The 15,515-nt window shown below is 32.8% G+C and overlaps 1 protein-coding gene across 1 annotated transcript in view; it reads right to left on the reverse strand.

Moving 5' to 3' along the window:
• The window catches only part of CWF19L2 (CWF19 like cell cycle control factor 2), a 100,347-nt gene that overhangs the window by 64,716 nt on the left and 20,116 nt on the right, over positions 1-15,515 (reverse strand). The window contains exons 7-8 of the mRNA XM_033121911.1: positions 11,899-12,014; positions 8,693-9,330 (exon numbers count right to left, since the gene is read on the reverse strand). Of these exons, the coding sequence (XP_032977802.1) occupies positions 8,693-9,330; positions 11,899-12,014 (754 nt within the window). The remainder of the gene's footprint in view (positions 1-8,692; positions 9,331-11,898; positions 12,015-15,515) is intronic.

The raw sequence follows: 15,515 nt of genomic DNA on the forward strand, positions 1-15,515 counted from the left end.
GTGATGATTTTGTTAGAATGCACATATTCCAAAACTTACCAAATTGTATACTACATATATATATATATATATATATATATATATATATATGTGATTTATTATACTTCAATAGTCAATTATATTTCAATAGTTTTTAAAACCCCTCAAAGAGTGATAAAAAATGTTTTTATGTAGGAAAAAATCTGTCATAATCTCAAACATAAAAGTATATATCTATAATATTACCAGTTTTTCTGAATTCCTAGATTTCATCATACCCTACTGAATTTAACCAGAGTTCTCAACATACATTATGAACAAGTAATAGCAAAATATATAAATAAACCTCCAAATTAAAACTGGACCTAACAACCATATATGAAGATTATTTTTTTGGCAAAAAATACAAATATTCTAATAGAACTTGAGGTTTTTTTTAAAGACATTAATTTATGCAGAAATTCTATATGAACCATCTCTTATACTGATAAAAGGAAATAAAATACTCTGGTGTTTAGACTAAGAAAACTAAAATATTTCATGTAAAGAACCATTAGAAAGTAACATATTTTTGTTCCCCTCAAGTTCTTTCAGTCTACATTTAAAAAACCAATTAAGATGAACAGTAGGGGCACTGCATTTGTGTAAGCGGGAAAACGTTATTACTTTTTATATGCTTCTGTGGGTTGAGGTACTGTTTGTATCATTAGTTGTGCTTTTTTTGTATGGAAAAGTTTGCAATAACTTTTTTAAATTAAATTCTGAAGTATAAGTCATTTCTATTGTATTGTAAATATAATTTATTTGAATTTGCAGGCAACCCAAACATATTTTAATAAAAATGTTGACTTACTAATCAACACAACCTTTCTCAATTTGCATTCTTTCCCATTCAATTTATTTTCCAAAATTCTCTGCTTTGAATATTTACTATTCCTGTCCTCTATGTGGAAATTATAAAATTAGTTAAATTTTTACATGTATGTATAATGTAAAATAAATAACCACAGTTCATGCCCCTTCTAAACAATATCAGTGCAATTACTCCCCCAATTAGTCAGCTTGCTTGAGGATCTGCCTCTCATACTACCCAGCTTCCTGAGTGAGAAACTTCCTGACTGCTTTTCCTTTTTTTCTGCCCTTCTTCACTTCCAAGTGCTTAATTTTTTTCCTGCAGTGATGTCTAGTTCATCCATTTTCATCTCAACACCAGCCAACTGAGAAAGTAAAGAACAGAGGAGAGATAAAACGGATAAGGGGGTGGTTTCCCCAATATTTCTCCAAACCCTTCTCTGTTAATCCAGCAGATGCCTACTATAATCCAGACACGAGTCCACACAGGATTTCTTGAGCTCAGTCATTCAGAAAATAAGCCATCCTGCAAGCAAGCTTTGAGTTTGATCGGATCAGAAGAATGAAGAAGAAGGAAGGGCAAAAGGCATCCACCAATCCATCTCCTTTTGAGAAGAAAGATTTTAGGGATGTTAATAAACCACTACTCAAATGTCAATAGGTCAACAAATTCATGCCTACTAATAGATATAAAAATATCTATTTATATAAAATATAAATACCTAAAATACACTACTACAAATTGAAGAGTTCCTAATATAAGCTTTTCATGAAGCACTAAAAGCTTTTTCTTTATAATAACAATCATGACCTTGTATCATCCTGGCAAGAAATCGGAAATCCCTCTTAGTATTACAAGAAAAGGAATTTTGCAGTCAGACTGACATGGGTTTAAATCCAGACTCTGCCATTTACTACCTTTACGATTGAGTAAGTATCTCAACCCCCCCAGAGGCATAAAATCAAGAAAATGATTAATACCTACCCTCACATTATCAAAATTAAATGCAATGATGAATTACAGTAATTGCAGTAATATAATTACAGAAATATAATAGCAGAGAGAATTTGTAAAGTTATCTAATTTTAGTTCCAAGGGACATCTCAGATACATAAATAACCACCCCTTATACCAGATACCTTTTTCAAATTTGAATGAGTAAAAGAAACAAACAAAACGAGAACCTTATATGTGCTGCCTACAAGAGACTCACTTCAGATTGAAAGACACACACAGAATGAAAGTAAAGGGATGAAAAAAATTATTTTATGAAAATGGAAACGGACAAAAACAGCTGGGTAGCAATACTTATACCAGACAAAACAGACTTTAAGACAAAAGCTATAAAGAGACAAAGAAGGGCCCAGTAATCCCACTTCAGGGTATTTATCTGAAGGAACCCAAAACACTACTTTGAAGGGATGTGTGCATCCATTTGTTCATTGCAGCATTGTTTACAATAGCCAAGATATGGAGGCAGCCTGGGTGTCCACCAATGGATGAACGAATAAAGATGAGGTCGTACATACCTACAAAGGAATATAACTCAGACATTAAAAAAGAATGAAATCTTGCCATCTGCAACAACATGGATGAACCCAGTGGGTATTGTGCTAAGAGGAGTAGGTCAGAGGAGACAAATGTCGTATGATTTCACTTATACGTGGAATCTAAAGAACAAAACAAATGAACAAACAAAACAGAAACAAAATCATAGATACAAAGAACATTTTGATGGTTGCCAGATGGTAAGGGAGTTGGATGGATGGGTGAAAGAGGAGAAGGGATTAAGATGTACAAATTGGTGGTTACAAAATAGTCATGGGTACGTAGGATACAGCATAAGGAATATAGTCAATAATACATATGGCAATAGCTATGAATGTTGTCAGATGGGTACTAGATTTATCAGGGTGATAACCTTGTAAGGCATATAAATGTCTAATCACTATGTTGTACACCTGAAACTAATATAATATTGTATGTCAACTGTAACTGAAAGATAAAAACAAATATGTAAAAAATTCAAACACAGCAGCTAACCTGATGCTCAATAATGAAAGCCACTTACTAAGTCAAAGAATTCTCCAATCAGTCCTTTGTCCATGATGCTTAAAATCCAATGGTGAAATCTTTTCAAGAATAGTTTTAAAAAGAATGTCCAGAGCTGGTGCATATGTAAGAAGGAACCAAATCTTTTCAAGGAGCCACAGAATTAAAAGCTTCATCACTGAGCCATGGATGCCAACTCAAGCTCCTGCTCTCTACATTCACTCCTCTGGTTCACGACTGCTCGTTTCTCGGCTATAGCCTCCTAATCAGGGTACCAGCCTTAAATCTGTTCCATTTCCCAAAGTAAACTTCACACTACCTTCTAGTCTTTATAAAATACAAATCTGATCTATTTCAAATCATTGAGATACTTCTTTCCTATCACTGTAGAATAATGTCCAACTCATGGACATGACTTCTGGATCCATTCACAGGGTGTACAAAGCAAATATTGGCAATATCTGCCTACTCATTTTTCCTGTCATTCAACTACAATCCATAAATAATTGAGAGGCTAACAGAATTCAGAGATGTAAAGACTAGACAGAGATACACCCTTCTCTCAGGGAGCTACTGCATCAACACTCCAAATATCATTTGCAAATGCTAAACTATACCATGCTGTGTCTTCATGTTTTCCCCTCCATGCCAATTGCCCTTTCCCACTAACTGTCCAACGGGTTCATCCTTCAACACCCCACAACTTTCCCAGATTCTGTTGTCCCTAATCATATCCCAGAAGTTAATCACCCCTTGTTGTATACAAGTACTGTAAGTACCTATACTATACCTTTAACTATAAGAAGCATGGCATTTATGTACCATACTTTTCACATGTATACCTAACTGGTTCTTCGTTACTGTGAGTTCCTTGAAGGCACATATTACGTCATAATTATTTTCACACCACCAGACCTAGGAAATTGAACCATTCAGTAAATTTAAGATGAATAAGCAAAGAGAATTTATCAAAGTTGTCTAAGTTCCAAGGGATATATCCCTGAGACAAAAACAACCTCCCCTTCATACCAGGTACTTTTTCCCTCAAATTTGAATGAGTAAAAGAAACAGTCTGTTTCTCAAACTTTCAGTTTCCAAGGATTATTTAAAGGAAACATGGACTAACAATTGTAAGGTAATTTTGTTCCAAAGGTTCATCAATGTTTTTCAGTAAAATAAGCTAATAGTAGTAAGTATAACAATGAGAAGACATTTCAATTTGTGAGCTGTGTGTGAACCAAATTGTTGCATCGCTTTTTTTCCCGTTAAGCTACCAAACTCACTGTGGTCCATATAGAGACTAAAAGGAACACCAATATTCTGGGGGTCATATGTTGAAATACACCGACATAAGTCGTCAAAAAAGGATTTGTATAATTTTCTCTTGTCACCCACAATCTGTAGCCACACTTTCCTCTTTAACATTTCCACCCAAGGCTAATCCTTCTACTTGTATGAGTACACTGAACATACATTAATTCACATCCTTAGCTTCTTCTAAAATTGATACTCATTCCCACTATGACATAAACATATTCAAGTACCTCTACCTTAAAAGAAAATAAAAGATAGAGTGAGGAGGCAATTCATTTAATCCATGGCTCCCATCTGTATTTTCTATCTCTACCATCTCACGATTAATAAATTAATAATCATAATTTATTCTATGAAATCTGGCTTATAAATCCTCTTTTACAATAATATGCTTGATTAAAGTGCCAAAGACCTCTATTATAGTCCATTCAAAGGCACATCTTTGTCATTTTACTTGACCTTTCTCTTCACTTTACTCTTCCCTTCACTTCTTAGTAGGCAACTTAAAAATTCAATTAAGATAGGGCCACGAAGGTATGCTGAAGTCCAACCAAAGCTTACAAGCTTCAAGGAGATAACTGTAATCTCATAGACTTTTTTAAAGATCTTTTGAGGCAACTTTCACTGTCATGAAACTCGTACTTCACATTTTTCTTTTTGAGGGGGTGGTAATTTTCTAACAGGAATTAAATTGTTCATTAGGAGATGAATAGTAGATGAGGATAAATGAGATGATACACAAGAATTCTGAACATGTCTGATACTAGTATTTTCAATACTGACAGATACTTCAACATACTTAATACAACAGTAACAGGTATCAAATAAAGACATTAAATGATTTTGGGACACACAACGACTGAAGAATACATTATTTCATCTTGTTAAGTACCACAACAAAGGCACTGCTCTGCAGCAAACAGCAAGGAACTGACCTTTACTTTCCCTAAACATCTATGATGAGCAGGTGCACTGAAAGAAACATGACTGACATTTGCAATTATTCTACAAAAAGAAGAAAGTAAAAGCATTTCTCATGTTGCAGAATTACTACAATAATTTCAGAAGTTATCTTCATAATTAATTTCTAAAAAGCAAATTCTATTTTCCCATTAAAATGTATTCTCTTTATAACACACACACACACACACACACACACACACACACCCGCCCCCCCCCCCGGCTGAAAACTTTTAATGAAGAAGTAATTAAAAAAGCTCCAGCCCAATGACATTTCAGAAACTTTGAGTATATTATATTGCAATTATTCTTTGCCTGTTGACAGTGTTCAGAGATCTCCTCCCTTTAATTATTCTCTACCACTTATCCTCAAATTTTCTCTCCTGAAGATCTCAGGACTATACTCAAAGCCTTTAGGACCTAGCATCCCTCTCTTGACCTTCTGGGCTGCCAGAGCAAACTCTGCCAAGAACGACATCCAGAAGTTAAAATATTATATACAGTTAGTTCCTGATACTAACTTCATAAAATCTAAATGAACGACTTCAGATTGGTTTTTGCTAGTGTTACATACTACTCTAGGCTTCAAACTCCTGAAAATACATAGCTAATATATTTTCCAACAAAACAAAACTATATACAAACACATTTTATTTCTAAGAATAAGCTTAAAGTTCTTAATCACAGGGCCACTACTAGAGGATGTTTTTCAGCTACTTTAGGCAGGGCATGAAAAGGACAAAGGGAAAGAATGATAGCTCTGATGACATTAAGAATGGATGAAAAGAAAAGAGAAAAAAGGAAATCTACAAATGATGAAAAAACTATATACGTTACACACCAACTATGAAGAGCTCTCACCAAAAACTCAGAAAGTAGGCAAAACATGACTAGTTAACAAAAATAAAATAAACAACATTTATAAAAATATGCCAAAATTTACCCTTATTTAAAGAAATGCAAGCCAAGTAAAGATTATGTTTCTCAACTATGTATATGGCAAAGATTAAAAAGTTCAATAATACTATTGGCAAGGCAGGGAAAAGTCACTCTCACATATGACTGCTAAGAGTGTACATTGGTTAATACAACAAAATAAATGTAATTCCACTCCTCTGAATTTATTTTACAGCTATATTTAAATAGTGTGCAAAGATATACATACAAATGTACACTTGAAACCTATATAGTTTTACTGACCAATGTCAATCCTTAAAAAATTCAATTTAAAAAAAGATATACATACAAAACCATTCACTGCAGCATTATTTTTAAGAGCAACAAACTAGAAACCTAAAATCCATCAACTGAAGACTGATGAGAAATACTAGCTTATATTTAAGTTTTACAACAGAATATTAAAGAGCCTTTAAAATGAAAAAAGTACATACAAATGGGCTGATGTGAAAAGATTTTTAAGATATATTGATCAGAAAAATAACAAGGATCAGAATAGTAAACATATATGTTCCCTCTTGTAAAAAGGTCACAGACCTAGGAAATGGCTAGGTGTTACACATGGTTGCAGATAAAATATATGACACCCCGTTAAATTTGAATTTCAGATACAAATACTTTTTTAGTATAAGTATGTCCAAATATTGTAAGAGACTTATTTGCTAAATCGGGCAACCCTAATTCCAATAACACTATGGAAGTCACAACATCAGTTGCCTTAGTTTCCACATTTGAAAAATGCAGGAGTCTATGATTTCTTCTAGTTCTAAAATCAGTTCCATGATTTGTTTTTCTAGTTCTAAAATTCATTGGTTGTAATGCTCCCTAGAATTCTGACATTTTATAAAGAAGTTAACATATACCCATGATAACGTTCAGATAAACTAACAACTTCTAACAATCCTTCCCTGAATCTTTCTAGTCCCTGAAAATCGACATTCTTCAAGGTCCTACCTTAGTCTCTTACTTTACACAACTCTATGCACTCAGGACTTTTTTTTCTTCCACATATACGTGAATGATTGCTAGATTGTTCTTTCCCTCGCCAGCTAATGGTGGAATTCACGGAGAGCCTCAAACCACTTGTAACATCAAAATTAATGCAGCTAACAAAGAATATTGTCTTTAGACCAAATAATATAGCTTTTAGTGAGTGTCTGTACAATAAATATATCTATAGTTTACAACTTAAATATAACATACAAATATGAAGCAATTAGAGAACCAGAAAGAATACTAACAGTATATGATTGTTTCACATACTCTGCTTTACTGCAGTAATAGAAGTCAAGACCTACAGATCACCCAAATGCTAAGTCAACCCTGATGATATCAGGAAATAAGAGTCTCATCCCACTAGTAACTGGAGACTAGAAACAGTCTACCTTCCAGAATATCTGGAGTGAACCCTGGACAATTATATACGTATAAAGCCTTAGTATTCTCTAATCCCTGCCATGTTTATCCAGGCAAAACAACTAGGTTTCTACTTTGGTTTCCTGGGACCAACCCCTTTTGACGGGACCTCCCATCATTTATCCAGATTTTGCCCACTTCCTCTCACTGAAAGCTACATACTGTGCTTTATAATCCACAGCTTCTGATGGAGTCATTAACAAAAGCAATTACCAGAATCATCTCAAACCATAAGGTTTAACTACTACTGTCACCACTAAATTCTGTGATTTCCTAAAACCTCTTCCTTCAGTGTTTCATTCATTTGACGATATTTTAAAACATATTTTGATGATCATTTAAGTATAAGTTCATCATTAGCCTTTGGATACTCATCTTCTACTTATGGCTATCTCCTACAGTCCCAGCCCTATGGCTAAATCAAGTTTTCCTAGGTCATATCCCACTCAATTTGGTTTTCCTATTTTATTGACCTAACCCTTTATATAAGTGTAACAGGTACAAGAATAATAAAACCAGTAAGTGCTACTATTTTCCTAAGTATTATAAGTACAACCACTATCCTACATATATTTTGTTTTGAAAACTCTAACATTAGTTTTATAACCTATCAACTATCAAAAGCAGATTATTTCTTTCTCTGCAAAACCATCACTATAATTCATACTTCCCTCTGCAGGATCTTTCACATATTTTTTTCACTTTGTATTTGGGCTATGGCAACATATTTTCCTTCATAGTCCCAGACCTCCAGTAGGCAAGTAATATTTACAGTTATGATTATTCTTAACAATGGAGTAATTTCCTTTGAAAGTAGTATGGCAACAGTAACAAAATCTACCAAAATATCTCCTGTAACACATCCATTTAAAAGAATTAACTCAATTTTTTAGATTGCAAAAGAGCGACAAATTTTGAGCAAATATAACTACTGAATTCTTCTTCTAGCTCTTTTTGTTAAGTAAAACTGAAATGAAATGCAATCCATAAAATGATACTGAATTGTTCAACGTGCTTATCTTATCTCTTCCATCAAATTCAAGAAAAAGGAGATAACTCACATCTAATTAATAATTCATGTTCTAAAAATACAGTTCAGTTCTTTGAATCCTCTAGACTTTAATATTCTTTTATCAGTTTAAAAAACAAATGACAAAATACCTAGAAAGTGCTTCTGTGTCCTGTAGATGTTCATTTTTCAAAGAGTCATCTCTCAAGCTTTCATCCTGTGAGTTTTCTCTTGCATCTTTTGAAATGTGTCGATAGTCAACACTGTGACTGGTTTCTAATGGCTTTTGATTTGAATGTTTCCTCTCTCCTTCTCTCTCATCAGATCGATTCCATGATGATAAACTTTCTTCAATGCTCTCTGTGGGTTTTCGAAAACGACAATGCACAGAATCCTGAGCGACCAATGCTGAAGATGAACTAGATGATTCAAAATTTCTGTACTTGCGATGAAATGACAGTTCTTCATCATGAGAGGGTCTTAAGAATTTAGGTCTCAAATTTCCAAGAGAAGAAAAGTCTTGATTTTGCCTCGGATTGGAGTCTCTTCTATATGTTTCTAAAGACCCAGATCTATTATCTTTTTCATCACCACTAAATTTATCTTTATTGTTTATAATATCTGTTGAACTATATCTATCCCTTGAACTTTTATTATACTTTACCACGTCTGATTTTCTACTTTCTTTATCTGAGTATGTTGGTTTCCTCCAACGTTCTCGTCTACAATCTTCTTTTGTGGATGCGGTTTTTTCAGCTTCTTCTAATTTCAACTGAAATATTTCCATTGACTACAAAGAAGAAAAATTAAACAAGATACATAAAATTTAAAAAGGCTCCATGACTCATACCCCACATGCCACAGTGTCACAATAGACTGTTATGTGGCACAATGAATGAAAAACCCAACAAAGAGGGAAAAAAGACCCATACAATGATCTTACTTGATATGGGCTGAATTGTGCTGCCCCCCAGCAAATTCCCTAAAGTGATTACTTAAAAAAAAATAATCAATGAAAAATTACTAAATAAAAAATATCTAGGAACTGAAAGGCCACGTGGTAAAATATATATTACAGAAAACAGTAAAGACATAAGTTTTAAAAAATATTTCCTACTGTCAATGAGATACAAGAGGTTGCTACATTGCTAAACATAACAGCCTCTCATGAAAAAAGCACAGTTGAACAAGAAAGACGTATAAATAAAAACTGTGTGTCTAAAACATGAAGATGAAATGAATGGAAGAATAGAAAGTATTGAATCCAAATTAGTGAATTCAACACTAACCTGAGAATTCTCTATACTTAGGAAAAGATGGTAAATAGATATGTTATAAGGAAAAACGACACATGGACAATAAATTCTAACAGAATTTAATATGCATACACTAGTACTTTCAGAAAAAAAGAGCAAAGATAGAATAAAGTATTAACAAAATAATAATAACAAAATTGCCCCAGGTAATTTCCCAGATCTGAAGGGCTCATCCAATAGCCATAGGAGAGGGGAGAAAGTGAAGCATACAAAGACTCATGTATTCAAAACCCCAATTACTGAGTCTCAAAATTCATATAAAAAAATTATTCAAAAAGACTGGATCAGAGGAAGGAGGTAGTAAATATGAGCATGAAAATTATAAAGAATTCAATTCCTAATCAAACTATCTTTCCCTGGTATGGACAAAAAAAAGTCACTTTCAAAAAATACAAAGAATCAGAAAGCAAATCACTTACTTATTCTTGGGGTGAGAGGTGGGAAAGGGGGAAGGACTACTCACGATCATTAAACCAAAACATACATGAATTAGGGCAAAAATCACTAAAACAGGAAGACATGCTGGGGGCAGCCGGTTGGCTGTTGGTTAGAGCGAAGTGCTCAGAACACCAAGGTCACCTTGTGTATGTCTATTTATACATACACCTTATGTATGTATATAGAAATATATGTCTATTTCCCTTACTAGAACATGAACTTTTACTCCTGGCAGTCCAGGACCATGTCTGATTTATCTTCATAGTTTTGCACATAGTAGGTGATCAATAAATATTTGTTAAATAGTCTAAAAAAGTGAAACTAAGAGGAAGAAATATGAATAGATTAGAAGTCTTAAATAAATATCCAAAAGGAAAAATTAGTAAATAGTATCAATAATCAATTCACCTAAAAAAAACAAATAACCACAGAAATATATGAAAAAATATTCCAATTTACTAGTAAACAAATATATAAAATTAAAGCAAAGAAAAAAATCTGTTTACCTATCATAGTAACAGACTATAGAGAACGTTGAAAATCGTATGATAAAAGAATCATTTTAATGAGTATAATTTGATCAATCTTTCTGTAGAGAAATCTGTCTATATCTGTATCTCACTTAGGTATCTCTATCCTTTAAACAACCAATTTCATTTTTAATAATTCATCTTAAGAAAATAACAGATAATTATGCAATACACATTGTATAAAAATGGTCCACACAGTGCTATTTAAGAGGGAAAAAATAAAAACATATAGATGTCCCTCCATTGGCAATTAAATAAATAATGGTAAAACTATATAAAACATATTAACAATTAAGAGGTCATTAAAATTTGTATATTTACTGACAACCAACTATGTCTGTATTAGTACATGAAAGAAGCAGGATACTATAAGCCTAATTTAATATAATTAATTTAATATAATTGTTTATTTTGCCTGGGAAAATGCATATATCAAAATGTTAACAAAGATTATCTTAAAACAAAGGATGCTTTTTCTGACTTTTTTTTTGCTTGCCCACATTTTCAAAATCTTACTATTTTCTAAACCTACTTTTTTTCTGGAAATTAAAAAAAAAAAAAACGACATCAATAACTACTGAAGTAGAAAGATTATCCACAGATAGTGAATGGAAGAGCTGGCCCTAAAACATCATGTCCTGCTGCATGGTTTCATTGTTTTAAGAGTACACACACACTGTTAAAAGAAAAACAACAACAACAAAAAAACCTGTTATATTCCAAAACTCTGAAACACACCAAAATTTCAACAGCTGTTATCTCCAGAGGTGTACTATGGAGGCTTTCCTATATTATTTAAATTTTCCTCACCATGAGAAAATGTAATTTTTGCATTAAATACACACATTTAAATTTTAAATACTTTAGTTCTATATTCATTATGTCAATAAAAATATTACATAAGTTTATATAATAACAAAAAGCAGGAAATGGCTTTAACAGTGTATAGATTTGGAATTTAATTAATCGATTCTATTCAAAAGTGTTTCATGGCACAAAACACCGACAAAGTTAAGACACTTAATTTCTCGTATAACTGAAAACAATATGTATCTCCTTAATATGAATACTCACCCCATATCTTTCAGCTACAATGTCTTCAAAATTTCTATTTTGTTTCTCAGCTTGTTCCTTCATTCTTTGATAAGACTTCCTTAGCCAGCTTAATCCACCATCTTCTATTACTGAAACTAAATTCCAATAATAAATGTCAGTTACTTTTCATGTCGTATGACAATTAATATGTATTGCTTTTAAAATGACTTCTAAAGTATAAAATTAAATTTTTTCCTTGAACACAAAAATCACAAGTGCATTTAAAATTTAACATATATGAGATGTGATCACAAAATATGGTGAATGCTGCTGCCAAGTGCCATCCAACGGAAAGGCAGGGATCTTCAATACGGTAAGCAACGCATTGAACCTTAGTAACAGTGTGTGACAAGTTTCAACTTGTCCAATGTAGTTAGTCGAGGGTGAGCTACGGTTGAAAGAAGGTGTACTTTAAAGTGTGCCATAAATCATGGATCATGAACAACACATTAACATGAAATTTTGTTTCAAACTGCAGAAAGTTGCTAAAGAAATACACGAAATATTAAAATTAGTTTATGGTGATGCTGCAGTGACCATGAAGACAGTTTACAAGTGGTTTGAGAGATTTTGTAATGGTTGTGAAACAACTAAAGACGAGGAGAGATCGGGACGTCCCTCAACATCAAAAACCCAAGAGAATGTTGAAAGAGTAAGTGAAATGATTTGATCAAACAGGCAATTGAGTATTAGGGAAATTTCTGAGGATCTGAACATCTCTTATGGTTCTGTTCAAAGCATTTTAACAGACTTGAACATGAGGCAAGCGAGTGCAAAATTTTTTCCACAAGTTTTAACTGTTGAACAAAAGCAGCAGCGTTTGTCAATTTTGTTGGAGTTGCGTGATCGTGCCACTTCAGATTCCAGCTTTTTAAGACATGTCATCATGGGAGATGAAACCTGGATCAATTAAGATCTAACATAAAGGTGACATTAACTGTGTTTTTTTACCTTAATGGAATTGTGTGAGCTGAGTTTGTATCCAAGAACACTACGGTGAACTCTGAATATTAAAAGGGCTTATTAGAGTGTTTAAGAAACAATGTGCAGAGAAAACGGCCTGGGAAATGGGAAACAGTTTCATCCCCCATCATGACAATGCTCCATGTCACACATTGCTTCTAGTATGGCAATTTCTGTCAAATAAAAACATTATGGTGTGTCCCCATCCACCTTATTCATCGGATCTGGCACGGTGCAACTTCTGGCTCTTCCCCAAATTCAAAATGACTATGAATGATAAACATTTTGAATCGATGCAGGACATCAAGGCAGCCACAACAGCGCAACTAAAGACACTCATAAAAGAGGACTTCCAGAACTGCTTCAGAAGGTGGCAAGAATGATGAGATAAGTGTGTTCGAAGTGAGCGGGAATATTTTGAGAGGGATTAATGGTAATGTGTCTTCTACTGTAATAATTTTTTTTTTTTAGTTTAAACATTCACTGTATTTTTTGATCACACTTTGTAGTTGGGTGTCTACATACGCAAGGTACAGAGTTATGCGACTATGACAAAGGAAAAATAAATAAAACCATCCTCAAAAAAACTGCCATCTCAGAGGATGAGAATAAAAGGATACAAGTAATAACAAAAATAATACTGGATAAATATAAAACAATGTAACGAATTACAGAAAAAATAGAAAAGGGAAGGATTATTTCTAAATGGAAGGTAAAACTTCACAAACCAGGCTCAAAACCATGAGTTGGATTTCTATACACAAAGATAAGAGTAAGCAGGACATTCCCAGAAATAAAGAATAAAGGTAAAAAATAAGGAATAGAGGGAAAAAAGCTACCTTTGATACAGCACAAAAACAAATAAGGAGATTGTGGAAGATGATAGTTAAATGTACATTAACTCATATTATTATACTTCAGTCATGATACCAACTATGAAAATCTGAATGCCTTCAACAAACTTTAAGTTGCTTATATTTCTTCTATACACATCACACTTTTGATATGCATAAAGAAAAATCTAATTAATTATTTAAGTCAAAACTCTGATTTTTCTTGTCCAGATACGGGACTACTTTAGAATCACCCCGGTTCTACAATCAATAAAAATGCACACAAAGAGTCCCAAAAGACATGTAAAGAATCTTCATTTAATATCTGCATCAATACCAGTCTAGAACACCCCAAATGTTTATCATCAGCAGGATATGCATATATCATAAATTATGATTCATTCCTAAAATAGACTACTATACAGCAATGAAAATGAGTGACTACAACTATACAAACAACATGGATGAATCTGAAAATGTGGACAAAAGAAGCAAGAAACAAAAGAGGGAACGATGTATGATTCCAGGAAAAACTTTTTTTTTTGGAGCTAGAAACCAGAATATGGTTATACTTCTGGCAAGAGCCTCAGAACTAGAAGGACCACAAAGGGAGCATTTGGGATGCTAACAATGTTTGTTTCTCAAACTGTGTGCCTCTCATAGAGATGTTTTCACTTTGTGAAAATTATCAGTTTGTATACTTATGAGTTGTGTACTTTTCTGTGAGTATTAAACATCAATAAAAAGGTTGCTTAGAAAACAGATTTTTCAACCCTCAAATTCTAGTCCCTCATTCAAATCTAATGAGTTTAACTTTACCAAGCAATCTCTTCTAAGATAATGGGTTTTTCTTTACAGGTCTAAAATACTTTGTACTTCAAAACCTAGATCTCTAGTTAACTCAATGATTCACTTTTTATTCAAGTTTATTTTCCTCTTGCTCTTTTTTCCTTATTTATATAGTCTACGGGCTCAAAATTAACAATGCAACTACTTAAGGAAGTTAGTCAAAATCTGCAATTTACACAGTGGTAAGAGAAATCCACTATGAGTAACACCTATGCTAATGTTTCAGCTATGTAATTAAATTTATTCCAAAGACTTATTTGTGAAACTGATAAAATGCTGATGGGTGTAGTGAAAAATTTCCTGAACAATCACCAATATATTAACAGTTCAGAGAAAAAAATCGCAAAGAAAAAGTAAGAATGCTTTTATTCCTCTGTATTGACATTTATTAAGAAAATCTAACAGGAATAAAAATTTTCAGTCAATTTAGTCATAAGTCAAATCCACAATTTTAGAAATATTTATATAATAATGCCACCTTCAATTGATTATATTTTCTATTTCAATACTCTTATTAATCTTATGACTAGAGACGCAATAATATTTTTAACAAGTCACCAAATTTAATATTTAAAAAGCAAACAAAAGATACCAATTTGCAGCATCATTGATCATGAAATTCAATGCAAGAAATATCTATTGAAATTTACTATGAATATGAAAATTTGTTTACGCACAGTAGGTAGTAAAAACATGAATAAGACATAGTCCCTCTCTTCTATGCTGAGATAAAGACATATCAAATAGTTGTAAGAAATTCATTGGTACGCAGCACATAATATACAACTGTATCTGAAATTACTTTTTATTCATCAATAATTAAGAGACTGAAAAAGCATGTGCTTCTATCATTATTAAAAGTTATATGGCTATATACAAAACACAACCAAATGAATCTGGGCTGCATTCCCCATCTTTCTCAGAAGGCAGGATAATATAACAATAGCAATA

The sequence above is a fragment of the Rhinolophus ferrumequinum genome, chromosome 11 (assembly GCF_004115265.2).
Source record: "Rhinolophus ferrumequinum isolate MPI-CBG mRhiFer1 chromosome 11, mRhiFer1_v1.p, whole genome shotgun sequence".
Lineage (NCBI taxonomy): Eukaryota > Metazoa > Chordata > Mammalia > Chiroptera > Rhinolophidae > Rhinolophus > Rhinolophus ferrumequinum.